At 34.6% G+C, this 14,420-nt stretch overlaps 1 protein-coding gene across 8 annotated transcripts in view; it reads left to right on the top strand.

Annotated features, from left to right (window-relative positions):
- Positions 1-14,420, top strand: part of CACNA2D1 (calcium voltage-gated channel auxiliary subunit alpha2delta 1) — a 478,954-nt gene that overhangs the window by 432,094 nt on the left and 32,440 nt on the right. For 4 of the 8 annotated variants that reach the window (XM_072759815.1, XM_072759808.1, XM_072759812.1 and 1 more), the window contains 5 exons: positions 2,216-2,292; positions 3,531-3,551; positions 4,208-4,268; positions 10,057-10,154; positions 13,736-13,823. In XM_072759815.1, the coding sequence (XP_072615916.1) occupies positions 2,216-2,292; positions 3,531-3,551; positions 4,208-4,268; positions 10,057-10,154; positions 13,736-13,823 (345 nt within the window). The remainder of the gene's footprint in view (positions 1-2,215; positions 2,293-3,530; positions 3,552-4,207; positions 4,269-10,056; positions 10,155-13,735; positions 13,824-14,420) is intronic. The other 4 variants (XM_072759809.1, XM_072759810.1, XM_072759814.1 and 1 more) reach the window with 1 other exon arrangement.

Genomic DNA, 14,420 nt, shown 5'->3' on the forward strand with positions numbered 1-14,420 from the left:
ATTTAATGAACAAAGTATCTAATTTCATTTAGTGACTTCTGTCTTCTTAAGCCTTGATGTAATTTCAGGTATCACAGTTGAATTATAGTAATTAATTATATTAATAGACTGCTCTTTTTTCATAAAGAATTTAGTTTTATAGAGTCATGATTGAGTTGAAAAGTATGTTATATTCCATTTAAGTAAGTCAACCATGTTTATGTGAGTCACAAAAACATCGCATGGGCTCTCGCATCCACCTGGTGGCCACTGGCTTTATTAGGCTTTAATCCCTGGGAGAAAATAAAGCAGCTTCGGTCTGTTGGTTTTATATGGAGAGAGACAGCAAACACTGCATATGACAACATCATCAACTCAAAATGTTGGTAAAGATTTTATCTGCTTTAAGTTGAAGAAATAACCATTGCCTTGAGATGGAAGTAAATCAAGTGTGACTGTATTTTTCTATAAAATGAAGTGTAGCTCTTAATAACAACCTGAGACATGCAGGCCAATAAAATGTATATTTGATATGTCAATTTTAAAACTTCTCTTGTGTTCCTCATGAGTTCCAACACTATTTTTATGGTACGTGAGATGTAACCCAAGCTTGGAGAGTGACACTGTAGCGGCCACATGATATAACGTTATCGGTTTTAATTAGAAGTTTCTCTTAGCAATAAATGCTGATAGAGCAATAAAAATGTCCTAATTTCCCTTGAGAGGAATTTGTGGGAGACAATCTTCAAATGCTCAGTAATTCTACTCTACATTTTATAAATGGCAAGCGAATCATGAAAGGTCATCTTCCTTTCAGACTAATTGCACTGCTTATTTTAATTTCCATCTCTGCCTCCCCTTAAAGGAAGTTACCTATAAAATGAACGGAGAGATTTTCATTAAATCTACATAACATTTTATTTCTCTGACCTTTTCTCATAAGGACAGTCTATGAATTACTTAATGAAGGAGAAAGATTTGGGAATTGGAGGTAACAAGCATCCACTCATTTTGCTATCTTGACTGAAAAATTAAGTTGTAGGAGATAAACCCTTGCTATTTTTCCCATTTTGTAGAGTGAATTTTTAACATATATGGTCATAAGAAGGAAAACCTGAAATTTTATATTTTGCCCTGTTCTGTATTGGCCATAAAAAAAAATAGAGAATGAGAATCTAGCTTGGGCATTCTTCTCAAAGCCTGGGAAACAGGAAACAAGTAATTTAAAAGAAGATCTAGAAATATGCAGAAATACTCAGAAGCCTAGAAATGCACACCTTTTCCTGTGCATTGCTGGATTTTGGATTAAATATTAGAAATGAGTGTTAATGACTCAGTAGGTCACATTAATCGAATGCTCTTTGAAAATACTCAGTTTACTGGGCATCTTCTACCCCCATTTTTGGTACCCACTAGTTCATAAGTTTCCTTTAGTATTAAAGCAGAGCTTTAATTCAGGGTCATTCAGAGCTGTGACTGTGGCTACAGAATAGTTAAGTCCTACACACGTATATTAGCCATTTCCAGGGTGCAAGAATTACACATATGTGGTTGTGCCCTTTGAAACTGCCTAATAGTCAAATATTCTGACTGCTTTATGCTCTAAGAACCAAGAGGATGAGCAAGCAGTCTTTCTTCCTGCTATAAAGGCATCTGAATTTTCTTACCAACAGACATCAGGGAATTTTCCTCAAGGTATTAAAAGGTATTAAAATAGGGGGTATTTAACCCCTTCAGGGAGTATATTTCAGATAATCTTACAAATTGTGTAGTAGAAAGGACAAGATTTAATGTAATTTTTAAATAGTGTACATTTGCTGCAGAGCACTTTAACGTGGTGTATAATTCAGGAAGGAGGGGTATCCAATTAGTATATTATTTATTTTCTCTAAATGTAACCCTGATACTCTGTATCTTTTTCAACACTCAGAGTATTTTCAGTACACTTTTCTGGAAATACAGTATACACAGCACTTCTTTCTCAGCTAATTCATGGGCACATTCAGTAGCTTATTTTCCTTGTGTCTCTTCTGATTCCCGACAATGTAGAGAACGGAGGTACTCTGGATGGCGAGACTCAATAAAGTACTCTATTTGCTAAATGCATTTTCCTGTCATAGTAATATGTCTCTTTTTTCCCATGAGGAAGATCTTTGGATTTTCCATTAACTGGATGTGTCTTTTTTTTTTTTTAAGTTGTTTGTTTGTGTTTATGCTTCTCTTGTTTCTATTGCAGTTTGGCCTTGGTATTACCAACCTACAGTTTTTACTATATAAAAGCCAAAATAGAAGAGACAATAACTCAGGCCAGATGTAAGTACTATGAAAGCGACCCCAGAGTCTATTTATCTCTCAGTACCAGCTGTATAAATTTGTCTAGATATTAGAATGCCCAAGGCCTATACATTTTAGTAGGTGTTACTACCAAATCTACAGCAATGATTCTAACCCATTCCAAACATGCAAGGAACAAGAAATATTCTACGTGGATAGAATATGAGCAGGTACCCAGTCTCACTGGCATCCCCACCACCTTACCCTGCCTTGCTTTGTGCTCATAGAATCATTGCAGTGCTGTGTCCTCTGTTGCTGTCATTTTAAGGGTCTGCTAGCTGGTGCAAAATGTTTCACATGGTCTCTATTCATGGCACTGTGCTAATAAGGCTTTAATTTTTCTTTTTTTTTTCTTTTTTTTTTTTTTTTTGCATTTCGCAAGAATAATATTGTGCTCCACATCTACTCTGTTTGAATAAATTAAATTGCATTGATTGTTGGCTTTGGTCTGGCAATTAACTTCCTTCTCATAATCCAAATTAATAATGTCTTCAGTAACTCAAATGGATTATTTTTTTAAAGCATCTTTTGGAATGTGGAGTAATTATTAACATAAGTGCATATTTTAAGTCATTATTAATCTTTGTTTTGGGTGACTGGATTTAGTAAAGTAAAATGACCATCATATCTTTTGTACATCAGTTAATACTAACAACCTAAATTATATGTAGGGAAGTAAAAAAAAAATTGCGTGTCTGTATGTGTGTATATACCTTTTACATCTGACTTTAACTGCAGTTTCCTTCATTCCCCTGTTAGTTGTAATCCTCGTTACGCTAAATTTATACTTTTATATTTACACTTTCACTTGATAGATATGATGGTCTTTTTAACAACCAGCAACTTTGCATGAGCTAGTTCTTCACATGATAAATGAGGGGATGATGACTAGTTGGTCTTTGATGGTTGGTAAATGCTTCTGAATATAGGCTAACATCGTCGCCATTGCACCTGCGTTAAACACTTTGCAAAATAGACCCTTGAAATCACCACAGTACAGAGAAGATGTTCTAGTAGTAAGTGATAGGACATACCTTCCAGTCTTCAAAAAGATGTCTTTTTTTTCCAGAGTACAGTTGTACATAAATAAACCTTTGATCTATGCACAATATTTTTATTCAAGAAAGTCATTGAATAAAATATTGTTTGTGACCCCCTTTGCTTTACCCTCTTTTTTTTTTGTTTCCCTGCTTTCTCTTTCTGATGGATTTTCACAGCCAAAAAGGGCAAAATGAAGGGCAAGTATTTTCTTGTTGCTCAATTTCTTTGTTTAGTACACTTGACATTTCCACTGATATTTCCATTCCTATTGGATATTATCCTCTGTGCTTCTCATCTGCTAGATTTTCCTCCATGATCACTCAAACCTTAGCAGCAATAAGGGGGGAAGAATATGCTTGTGTTTTCATGTGCAGTCTATTTCACATTTAGGTTTTCTCTGAGGCTTAAAAACTTGGGTGTTTTTTCCTTCCACTTACTAATTCATACCTAAAATGAAAAATGTTACTAATTCACTAAAGGCATCGATGGGTTTATTGAAATCATTTTTCTTTACCGTAATGATAAAAATTTTGTGTTGAGATGTTCAGTGAACTCTGATGTAACATTGATAGAGAGATACCTTGGTTATGGCAGGGTTAGCAAATGGGACATTTAGAACACATTTTTCTGATAGAACTGGTGTAATTTGTGTTATGAAATTAAAATGGATTTTATAATCTTAGTATGCAGTGTTAAGGACCTTTATATTCATTGATGTATTTCAATTTAGAATATAAACACTCTTTTTATTTTTTTCTTACTAGGTTATCATTCTAATGCCTTCATATTGTCCTAGAAGCCAAGGATGCATACTCTGGATGGCTTATCTAATCCTGTAACATTATCTTTGCAGATTCGGAAACACTGAAACCAGATAATTTTGACGAATCTGGCTATACGTTCATAGCACCAAGGTTGGTTTTGTTTTATTTTACTTTTTTTTATTGCTTGTATGGGTAGGTGAGCCTTCAGGAACAGTTCTGAGTTAATCCCACTGCCAAATTATGGAACCAAAGGGAGCAATAATTTTAAAACCATAACTGTACTCTATTCATGCACTCAACTCAGTAAGGAACTACCCTATGCCAAGCAATGTTCCGACTCAGGGATACAATAGTGAATAAGACAGATGTAGACTTTGCTCTTAGTGGAAATACCACTAATTCCAGTGTATCCATCAATAGTGAAGAACTGGGTCTTCGCATATGTGAGTACACACGAACACTCTGTGTATATAGGTGTGGATATATACACATACACACGGTTGGCTCTACTGAGATCCACAGATAGCTGTGTAGGTATACACATAAGGCCAGAATGTCTTAGGTTATGATTGATGTTTAATGCTCTAACAACATTCCGGAAAAGCATTTTAATACAGTGACATTTTCTCACATAATTTTTTAAGATTAATGTTCTTTTTTCTCTTCCCTTATTGTATTTCTCATACAGTTCCTCTTCTCTAACCCTAAGATACACCTTTATCCCTACCTCTGCTTTCATGTGATTGATAATAATTTGAGTGTTCTTTTTTTCTTAGTTCTTTTAAAATTTTTTGAATTTTTATTTTAAATTCCAGTTAACATGCTGTGTAGTATTATGTTCAGGTGTACAATATAGTGATTCAGCACTTCCATACAACACCTGGTGCTCATCACAGCAAGTGCCCTCCTTAATCCCCATCACAGATTTCACCCATCCCCCCCCACCTCCCCTCTGGGGACCATCATTTTGTTTTCTGTAGTTCAGACTGTTTCTTGGTTTGCCTCTCTCACTCTTTATTTTTCCCTTTGTTTTTTAAATTCCACGTGTGCATGAAATTGTACAGTATTTGTCTTTATCCAATAGACTTATTTTGCCTAACATAATACTCTGTACCTCCATCTATGTCGTTGCAAATGGCAAGATTTCATTCTGTTTTATGGCTGAGGAATATTCTATTGTGCATAGTATACACCGCATCTTCTTTATCCATTCATCAGTTGATGAACACCGGGGCTGTTTTCGTCATTTGGCTAATTGTGGATAATGCTGCAGTAAAGATCGGGGTGCGTGTATCACTTTAGTATTAGTATTTTTGTGTACTTTGAGTAAATACCTAGTAGTGAGATTGCTGGATTGTAAGGTAGCTCTATCTTTAACTAACTTCTTGAGGAACCTCCACACTGTTTTCCCAAGTGGCTGCACCAGTCTTCATGCCCACACCTTTCTCCACATCCTTGCCAACACCTGTTGTTTGTTGTTGATGGTAGCACTTGCCCTGGTGTGAGGTGATGAATCATTGGAATTTTGACGTTCATTTCTCAGTTCAGTGAGGTTGAGCATCTTTCCGGACAGTTGGCCATCTGTATGTCTTTTTTGGAAAAATGTCTACTCATGTCTTCTGCCCATTTTTTCATTGGACTATTCATTTTTGGGCATTAAGTTTTATCTTTATCTATTTTGGATACTAACCTTTTATCGGATATGCCATTTGTAAATATCTTCTCCCATTCTCTAGGTTGCCTCTTAGTTTTGTTGAGTGTTTCTTTCCCTCACTCTTGCAGAAGCTTTTTATTTTGATGAAATCCCAGTAGTTTATTTTTTGTTTCCCTTGCCTCAGGAGATATGGTTTCAAGTCTCACATTTAGGTCTTTTAATCATTTTGAATTTATTGTTGTATCTACTATAAGAAAGTGGTCCAATTTCATTCTTTTGCACATTGTTGTCCAGTTTTCCAGCACCATTCATCGAAGAGACTTTTTCCTATTGGATATTCTTTCTTGCTCTGTCAAAGATTGTCTATATAGTCATGCATTCATTTCTGGGTTTTCTGTTCTGTTCTCTTGATCCTTGTGCCTCTTCTTGTGCCAGTACTGCACTGTTTTGATTATATTCTAATGTCTTCATATTGTGATAAAAACCCAGGATGCATACGCCGGCTTATCTAACCCTGTAACATTCATGTTTATGGAAAACTGACAGGAATATCTTTTAAACATGATTCAAATCAGTGTCTACTAAGCATTTGTCTTTCCTCTCTTTCGTTTATATCTTTCAACCAACCACCAAGTCTTGCCAGATACAATGTATTTTACGAGTATCAAGTTTATCTGCCAAACTCTGCTGTGTTTGCTCTCATCCAGGTCAGTGCTTTCTCTGACCTAAGCTATGATAGCTGCCTCCTACTTGATGTCCTATCTCCTCAAATGCCCCTTTACTTCCCAGTCTGGTCTCATTTCTGTAACTGGAGAGAGTTTCTGTAATTCAATAAAATTGTGTTTCTCATCTGCTAAATATGAACCGATAGTTCCATAGTGTCTTGTGACAATCTGTATCTTATATCATCACTTTCAATCGCTCTGTTACTAGATCCCAGTTTACAGTGTGGTCCTTATACTCTAAATCCGGGGCCAGCAAATTACAGCCTGCAGACTGCCTGTTTTATACAAAGTTTTATTAGAACACAGCCATACTTGTTTGGTGATGTATTGTCTGTGGCTGCTTTTACTACAAAGGCAGAGTTGATTAGTTGTGGCCTAGACCTGTGGCCTGTAGAGTCTGAATTATTTATTATCTGGCCCTTCTACAAAAAGTTTGCCAACCTCTGCTCTGAATTCCAAACAACTAAATTTCTCTCAGTTTCTATGTGTGTTGGGGTTTTGTTTTTTTTCCCCTTCTAGCTCTTTCGATCCACTGATTTTCTCTTCTATTATGGACTCTACTCAGACACACCCCACCCTTCCCAAATCCCAACTTCAAAGCTCCTTGATCTAGGAATTTCCTTCTCATTTTCACTGGATTAGACATTCTTGCTGACTGCTTCATAGAATACTCTATTTACTTTACTAGAGCACTGGCCCATTTTAGGTCATTTACTTTCCCCAGTAAAGCCACAACTCTATTTGACTTACATTCAATACAACATCCCATCCATTGCCTGGCACATAATAGGTGCCGAATAAATACATATGGTGTCTGTAGAATCTATAAATACATAAAGAATATTTTGAAAACCGTTATTAAAAATACCTAAAATCTTACCACTTTTTCCAGCATAAGTAACTGGGCATCTTCAAACTGCTAAAAGAAGTTTTATCTAGAAAAGAATATTAGAGACAGAACAATATCCACAGAATATTAACTTACACATTCATTAACAGTATAAGAAGAGATTGAAATTAGATGTGCTATAATGATAAGACCCTCCTTTCATCTCAGATCCGTGTTTATTTTTTCTCTAGGCAACTTCTTCACTCATCTCTCCCAATTATTGAATAGCAGACCACACAGACTGGCTTTCTGAGCTTTACTGTTAGTCAGTGTGGAAAATATGGTTGAAGGCCCAGTACTCACAGAGAGGATAAATGTAACTTCCAGTTCCCAATTTGTAAGCAATGACTGTTCATTTCATCACGGATTAACCTATGAACCATTTTCATGGTCTGACTGGAAGAGTAGAATTTCCTCTGTGTTTAGGGAAGGAGTAAATTCTAGAGGAGAAATGTGATAGCTTGCGGGACAAACCAATGAATGTCCATCTCAACTAATGTGTTAAAACTTTTACATGAATAATTATTTTACTGAGCAAGCAAACGCTATAGTAAATTAATAGTATTATCCCATTTCACAGATTGGGAAATTTCCTTGCTATTTCAAGATCGAAGTGTGTACATTGATTATCAAATGCTAATCGATCTCAGAAGAACACCCAGCACGTCTGAGTAAAATATAAATGCACAGAGCATTGTTTTTACCTGTTCATCAAAGGGATGAAAAGCCTAAAACATAGAATAATTTTTTCTTGCTCATAAATCAGAAAGGCATTTCAAAGATGAGTTAGATTGAGAAAGGAAGAACAGTATGTGTGATAGCATCTAATTAAATACTAATTATGGGAAGAAGTCCATTTGAGGTCTGTCAATAATGATTGAGTGAAAATCATGCCGCCTTTCTAAACCCTGCCTCCAAACTAAAATTTTCCATGAACTAAGAAGTTTTATGTTGTTTTTTTTGGGGGGGTGGGTAGGTGTTTTGAAGTTCTGATATTCTCTTTACTCTCTGAGGCTGTTTAGCTGATGGTCTGCATCTGAAAATGTTCACTACATAATTGCACTTCTGTCTTCAGTATTTGATTATCCTATCTGTTGAATTAACCTAGTTAATGACAACCTTATATTTGTTTTTTTTAAATATTTTTTATTTCCAAAATACTTAGGATAGCATTTCTCAAAGTAGGGATCTCAAACCCCTGTGGGTTCCAGAGGCTCTTTTCAGAGAACCCACCAGGTCAAAGCTATTTTCCTAATAGTAGTAATTATTGGTCTTTTTTTCCACGTCGACATTTGAAGACAGTAGAAAAGCTGTGAGGAGCTGATACCTTAGCAGGACTCCAGGCAGTGAAGCTCCTGGTCACTGTTGTAATCTTTCTGGCTGGGGGTGAAGGTGGGGGGAGCCGGTCTCACTTTAAAATATCCTTGATGGAAGCAGTAAAAATTACTAGTTTTATGGAAGCTTTACCCTTGAGTACGTGTCTTTTAATATTCAGTGGGAAGAAAATGGGAATGGTGCTGCATACCAGAGTAACTTGGCTGTCTCAAAGTAAAGCACTTGTGTGATTGAATTTCAAGTTGAAATAGGTGCTCTTCACCTTTTTTTTCATGAAATATAATTTTACTTGACAGAATGACTTAGGTATGTGATAAACATTTTCTCAATAATCAAGTGAGACTTTTACTTTGAAGAGAACAGTAGAGTATGTATGTGTTGCTTGTGACAAAATTTGTCCTTTCAAAAAAAAAAAAAAAGAATTTGGGGGAAATTTGAATTTACTGCTTCCTAGTAGTTACCTGGCAAGACTGGTGATGTTATTAATGAACGTAATTTTTAATTTTTAAAATGAAACGTGTCAGATCTGCAAATTTTCCAAATTACCAATTCATAATGTTACAAAATCAGATTCATTTAAGTGTAAGATAGTGCACTGAATTTTAATATAACAGTACAAAAGGTGTTTCAGATTCCATATTGTAAGTAACTACTGACAAATTACTAGTAATCAAATTTTCATGTGTTACTTAAAAAAAAAACATCTGAGAAGTATATAAAATAATTGTCTTTTCCAGCTATGTATCTTTAGGGAGAATACATTTTTCTCATGTGCCCAAATAGAATCTTGCAATTGATTAAATGCAGAGGTTTTCTAATGAGTCAGGAATTAAAGATATTTGCAAATAGGTAAATCAATGCCACATTTTCACTAAGTTTTTTTTTTTAAACATAGTAATTTCTCATTAATAAATGTTAACACAGAATGGGTTTATTCTTGATATTTAATATTTCAAATTTTCTGTTCATTTTTATATGAAAACTCCAAATACGTAACATACAGTGACAATAGTGTATTAAGAACAACAAAAGCTAACATTTGTTAAGCACCGGTTGTCCAAAGGACAAGTGCTGAATGTATATTATCCACACCACTCACCCCTTATTGTCAAAGTATTATTCGATGATAGGAGGAAATAGAAATAACAAGAAAATCAAAGCTTGCAAACTCCGAGAGGTAGTTAAGAGAAAATGTTTTCAGTTCCTTTGAGGAAGTGAAAACATTTATTATTTTAAATAATAAATGAAATAAAATGAAAATACAAATAAAATAATGAAAGCTCATTCTTTTACAGGTGTGATTTTTATAGCTAATATCTTAAATATTTTTTTCAGAGATTACTGCAATGACCTTAAAATATCAGATAACAACACTGAATTTCTTTTAAATTTCAATGAGTTTATTGATAGAAAAACTCCAAACAACCCATCCTGTAAGTATATACCGATTTGCTGTAACTGTTGAGTGTCACTCTAATCGTATCCAAAGTAGTCAACTCTTGGTTAATATTAGTGCATTGGTATGCTGGTTATTTATTTACCTTGTGAGTTTTTAGTAGTAAAACTTAACAAGTTGGGCTTTTATATATGAAAGAATTTTTATTTCATCCTGAAAGCCAGGTGATAGATACCTACTAGTGTTTAAATGTAAATAGGGCATCCTTACCTTGGCTCCTTTCAAATTTAAGAAACTTAATTTTAATAATATGAAGGTTTTTCATTTTATTGTTCTTGCTATATATAGAGGAAAACACTACAACACATTTTTTTATGTATCTCTATCCAGTTTATATAAACAGTTTTAAGATGAAGAGAATAAAAACAAGGTATATATAAAAATATGTCACTTAGGGTTTTTTGTATCCTGACATTCTGTTTTGATCAGTTAACTTTATAGTTTATGCATCTGTAATTTTTCATTTTATGAAGTAAAACAAGTGGGAGCAAGTAAAAATTTTAATAATTAGGCTTTAACCAGTACATTTGTCTTTCGGAGAGATTTACACCATTCATATTACGAAACTTCATAGAGATTAACGGATTCTTGGATTTTAAAACGTTTAAAAATCTTAACTGTGTTTTGTTCCTGAAAATATTCTATAACAGTACTACCAGGGGTGCCTAGGTGGCTCAGTTAGTTAAGCATCTACCTTCGCCTCAGGTCATGGTCCCGCATGGGGCTCTCTGCTCAGAGGGGAGTCTGCTTCTCCCTCTGCCCTTCTCTCTCTGCTCGTGATCTCTCTCTCATAAATAAATAAAATCTTTAAAAAAATAAAAGTACTACCAGGAAAACATGCAGTGGAAATGAGAGGAAAACCAACTGCATGGCAAAAGTTTCCTTAGTGTATGTAACTTGGGAAAAAAGAAGTAATTGTAACTGACTTTAATGTCCACTTCTCTTCCTCCTCTCATCCTCACTCTTTCTTCTCCTGTGCTTTTCTTTTTATTGTTTTTAAAGATTTTATTTATTTATTTATTTATTTATTTATTTATTTATTTATTTGAGAGAAAGAGCATGAGCAGGGGCATGACAGAGGCAAGCTTGATTCTCCGCTGAGCAGGAAACCCAACCTAGAGTTCTATTCCCAGACCCTGGGATCATGACCTGATCCTAAGGCAGATACTTACCTGATAAGCTAACCAGGTGCTCCTGTGCTTTTCTTTTTTGAAATCATTTGCCTTTCCATTAGGAAGGAAAGAACTTCCTCAGTTATAAAAAGTGAATTGAAGCCATCTCTCAAATTTAAATTTATCTCATAAAAAGAAGGAACTTCTAGCACTATTCACATTAGCTAAAAGAATTAGAATTAGCTACTCTGCAAACCAGTCAGGGGTAGATGAAAGCGATACTGATCACGACTGAATGAGAGTGATGCCAAACCTTTTACATGGTGTGAACTCACTCTGACCGAACCAGAGCCTTTCAATGTTACTTTGTGTTCTTCCTCATTTTCTTGACTAATAGGGGTCCCAAAACAGAACTGAAATAATGATAATGAATATTCATTTAATTGGATGCATCTAGGTCCTAGGAAAGTATAAATATGTTGAAACAAAAATACTTTGAGTATCATAGTGCAAATATCCATACCATTGTCTGTTCTGCAATGTCTTCATTTCCCTTCATCCTCAATCTCCCTCCCTGTAATCCAATAGGAAATGCTTGCAGTTCTTAGATAACCATGTGAAGTGTTAAGATTTTATTGGATTTTTAATTATAAAAAGGTAATGATAACTGGGGGCACCTGGGTGGTTCAGTTGGTTAAGCATCTGCCTTCAGCAGATGAAATCACATGTTCTCTCTCTCTCTCAAGTAAGTAAAATCTTTAAAAAAAAAAAAAGCTGTAAAATATATAAATAAAATTTACATTTTTCTCTGAAGTGTTATAAATTATAATTTCATCAATCATCTTTTAGCTCATTTTATCAAATAATATGTACAACTAAAAGTATCGGTGATTAAAATCTAAATAGTTTCTTTTAAAACAGTTCAGGCTATTTTAATTTTGCTTTTATGGAAGCAATTAATCTAATCAAATTATAGTTCTCACTGTTAATTTATTAGCCTACCTAAATGTTTCTGCTATAGAGCTGTTGTCTTCTTCAGATCCCTCATTATTTCTGAACTAATATAAAAATGAGATTGTAAGTATTGAGCTTTACCACTTTACACACATATAATCTGTTTATGAATCGTATGCAGCAGAGGAAATATTTCAAGACACATTTTAAAATTATAGTGTAATTGAAATATGAATACAATTATGAAATTACTTGTAAAATTGATTTATATTAGAAATTAGAATAACAGTCTCATTTCTTTTACCTAAAAAGATTTACAGCAAGTAAATTATATCATTCACTTTTCAAATGGACTATCTTTCAAAGTGATTCATTTTCTGCTATAATAAAAATAGTTCCTAAAATGAAGTCTAAAATATGGATTAAACTGATCCTTTAAAATTGGGTGAAAGATATATTAAATTTTTTTAAAAATCAACTAAAATGTTTTCCAGTCTACTCCCTGCCTCTTGTAGTAATAAGATTTTAGGCCCCGTATTCCTTACCTAAATAAAATGAAATTTTATCATAAATGTGAAGTTTCAGAGTATACTTGTAAGTTATTCAGAATTTCATGGGCTTTAATAGAGAAGCCAAGAGAAATGAAAAAGGCGAAGTTTTTTGTTCAAGAATACATGTGAATTGACCCTTGGTCATTGCCATCTTACCCTCCACTACCTTTGAATTTGGGCTAAAATGTTCTTTGGTTATTCCAGAAAGGACAACCTGAAGCCTGTAGTCTTTCAGCATTACCCGTTGATTCCAAAAGCCAGTGTTGGAATAGTGCTGGTCTGTGTTAAGTTATTTAGTTCCTTGGCCAAAGCACACTGGCAGAAAACTATACATATTATGTAGTTTTATTTTTATGTATAAAATTGTCCATTAGGAGAACCCTGGGTGGCACAGTGGTTTGGCGCCTGCCTTTGGCCCAGGGCGCGATCCTGGAGACCCGGGATCGAATCCCACGTCGGGCTCCCGGTGCATGGAGCCTGCTTCTCCCTCTGCCTGTGTCTCTGCCTCTCTGTCTCTCTCTCTGTGTGTGACTATCATAAATAAATTTAAAAAATTTAAAAAAATTTGTCCATTAAATTATGATGGTTTGCAATCACCATACTAACCTGTTAAAACAAAAAAAAAAAGAGAGGGGTGGGAAAGGCTATTTCCTCAATGTTTCTTGAATGGCGCATTTTGACTATCTTTCTGGTAAACAGTATAAAATAATTTTCATTTATAATTGGCTTTTCTACTAATTTTGGCTATAGCCTGAAAAATAAGAAGGAAGATGAACAATATTTTTAAAATATGCAGAAAATTAATATTGGATTAATTTTTAATTTATTGAAATATTATACACTCTAAGTTGCTTTTACAAATAGAGACTAAATTTGTTTCATTATTATCTTAATGAAGAAACTATGTGGTTGTAATTGAGGCTATCCTTTTTGTGTGTCAGGTAACACGGATTTGATTAATAGAGTCTTGCTGGATGCAGGCTTTACAAATGAACTTGTCCAAAATTACTGGAGTAAGCAGAAAAACATGTGAGTGTTCTTAATAAAAAATATATATATATAATCTGCATTTCAGTTTAGCTTTTCTCTGAGAAATTTTTTGGAAAACAGGTCTTGTACCTTTAGTTTATTATTTATCTTTAGGAACAATTTCTTGAGAAAAACATCTTGCAGTAGTTGACAACATGCATTTGCAGCAGTGGGCATTTATCAGGACTAACCCATGCCATTAGTTAGCTTTCCCTCCAATACACTGCAGAGTGAACAAACTAAATTCAGTAAGCATGTTTGTGTTTCCATGTTTGTGACAGAACAGGACTTCCAGTTCAATTGGCCTTTTCATAACACTGCCACACACCCAGTCAACAAATTGAGAGATCCGATTACAGTTCTCATGTACGGTCTCTACCCCATTTCCAGTCACTCACCAAATGCTAAATATTTCTTCTAAAAATGTTGTCATGTCATCTTCACACTTTCCCATTTTTAAGAAATTACAGCAGCTGCTTTTCCTGCCTTGAGGGCTTTCAATTCGTCTACCTGTGGCACCTCGTCTAGTCTATTCGCCATAGAACTCACCCCTGCCGGCCTCATTCGTAAAATGCAGTTCCAGTTTCAGGATAAAGG

Source organism: Vulpes vulpes, chromosome 5 (genome assembly GCF_048418805.1).
Source record: "Vulpes vulpes isolate BD-2025 chromosome 5, VulVul3, whole genome shotgun sequence".
Classification (NCBI taxonomy): domain Eukaryota; kingdom Metazoa; phylum Chordata; class Mammalia; order Carnivora; family Canidae; genus Vulpes; species Vulpes vulpes.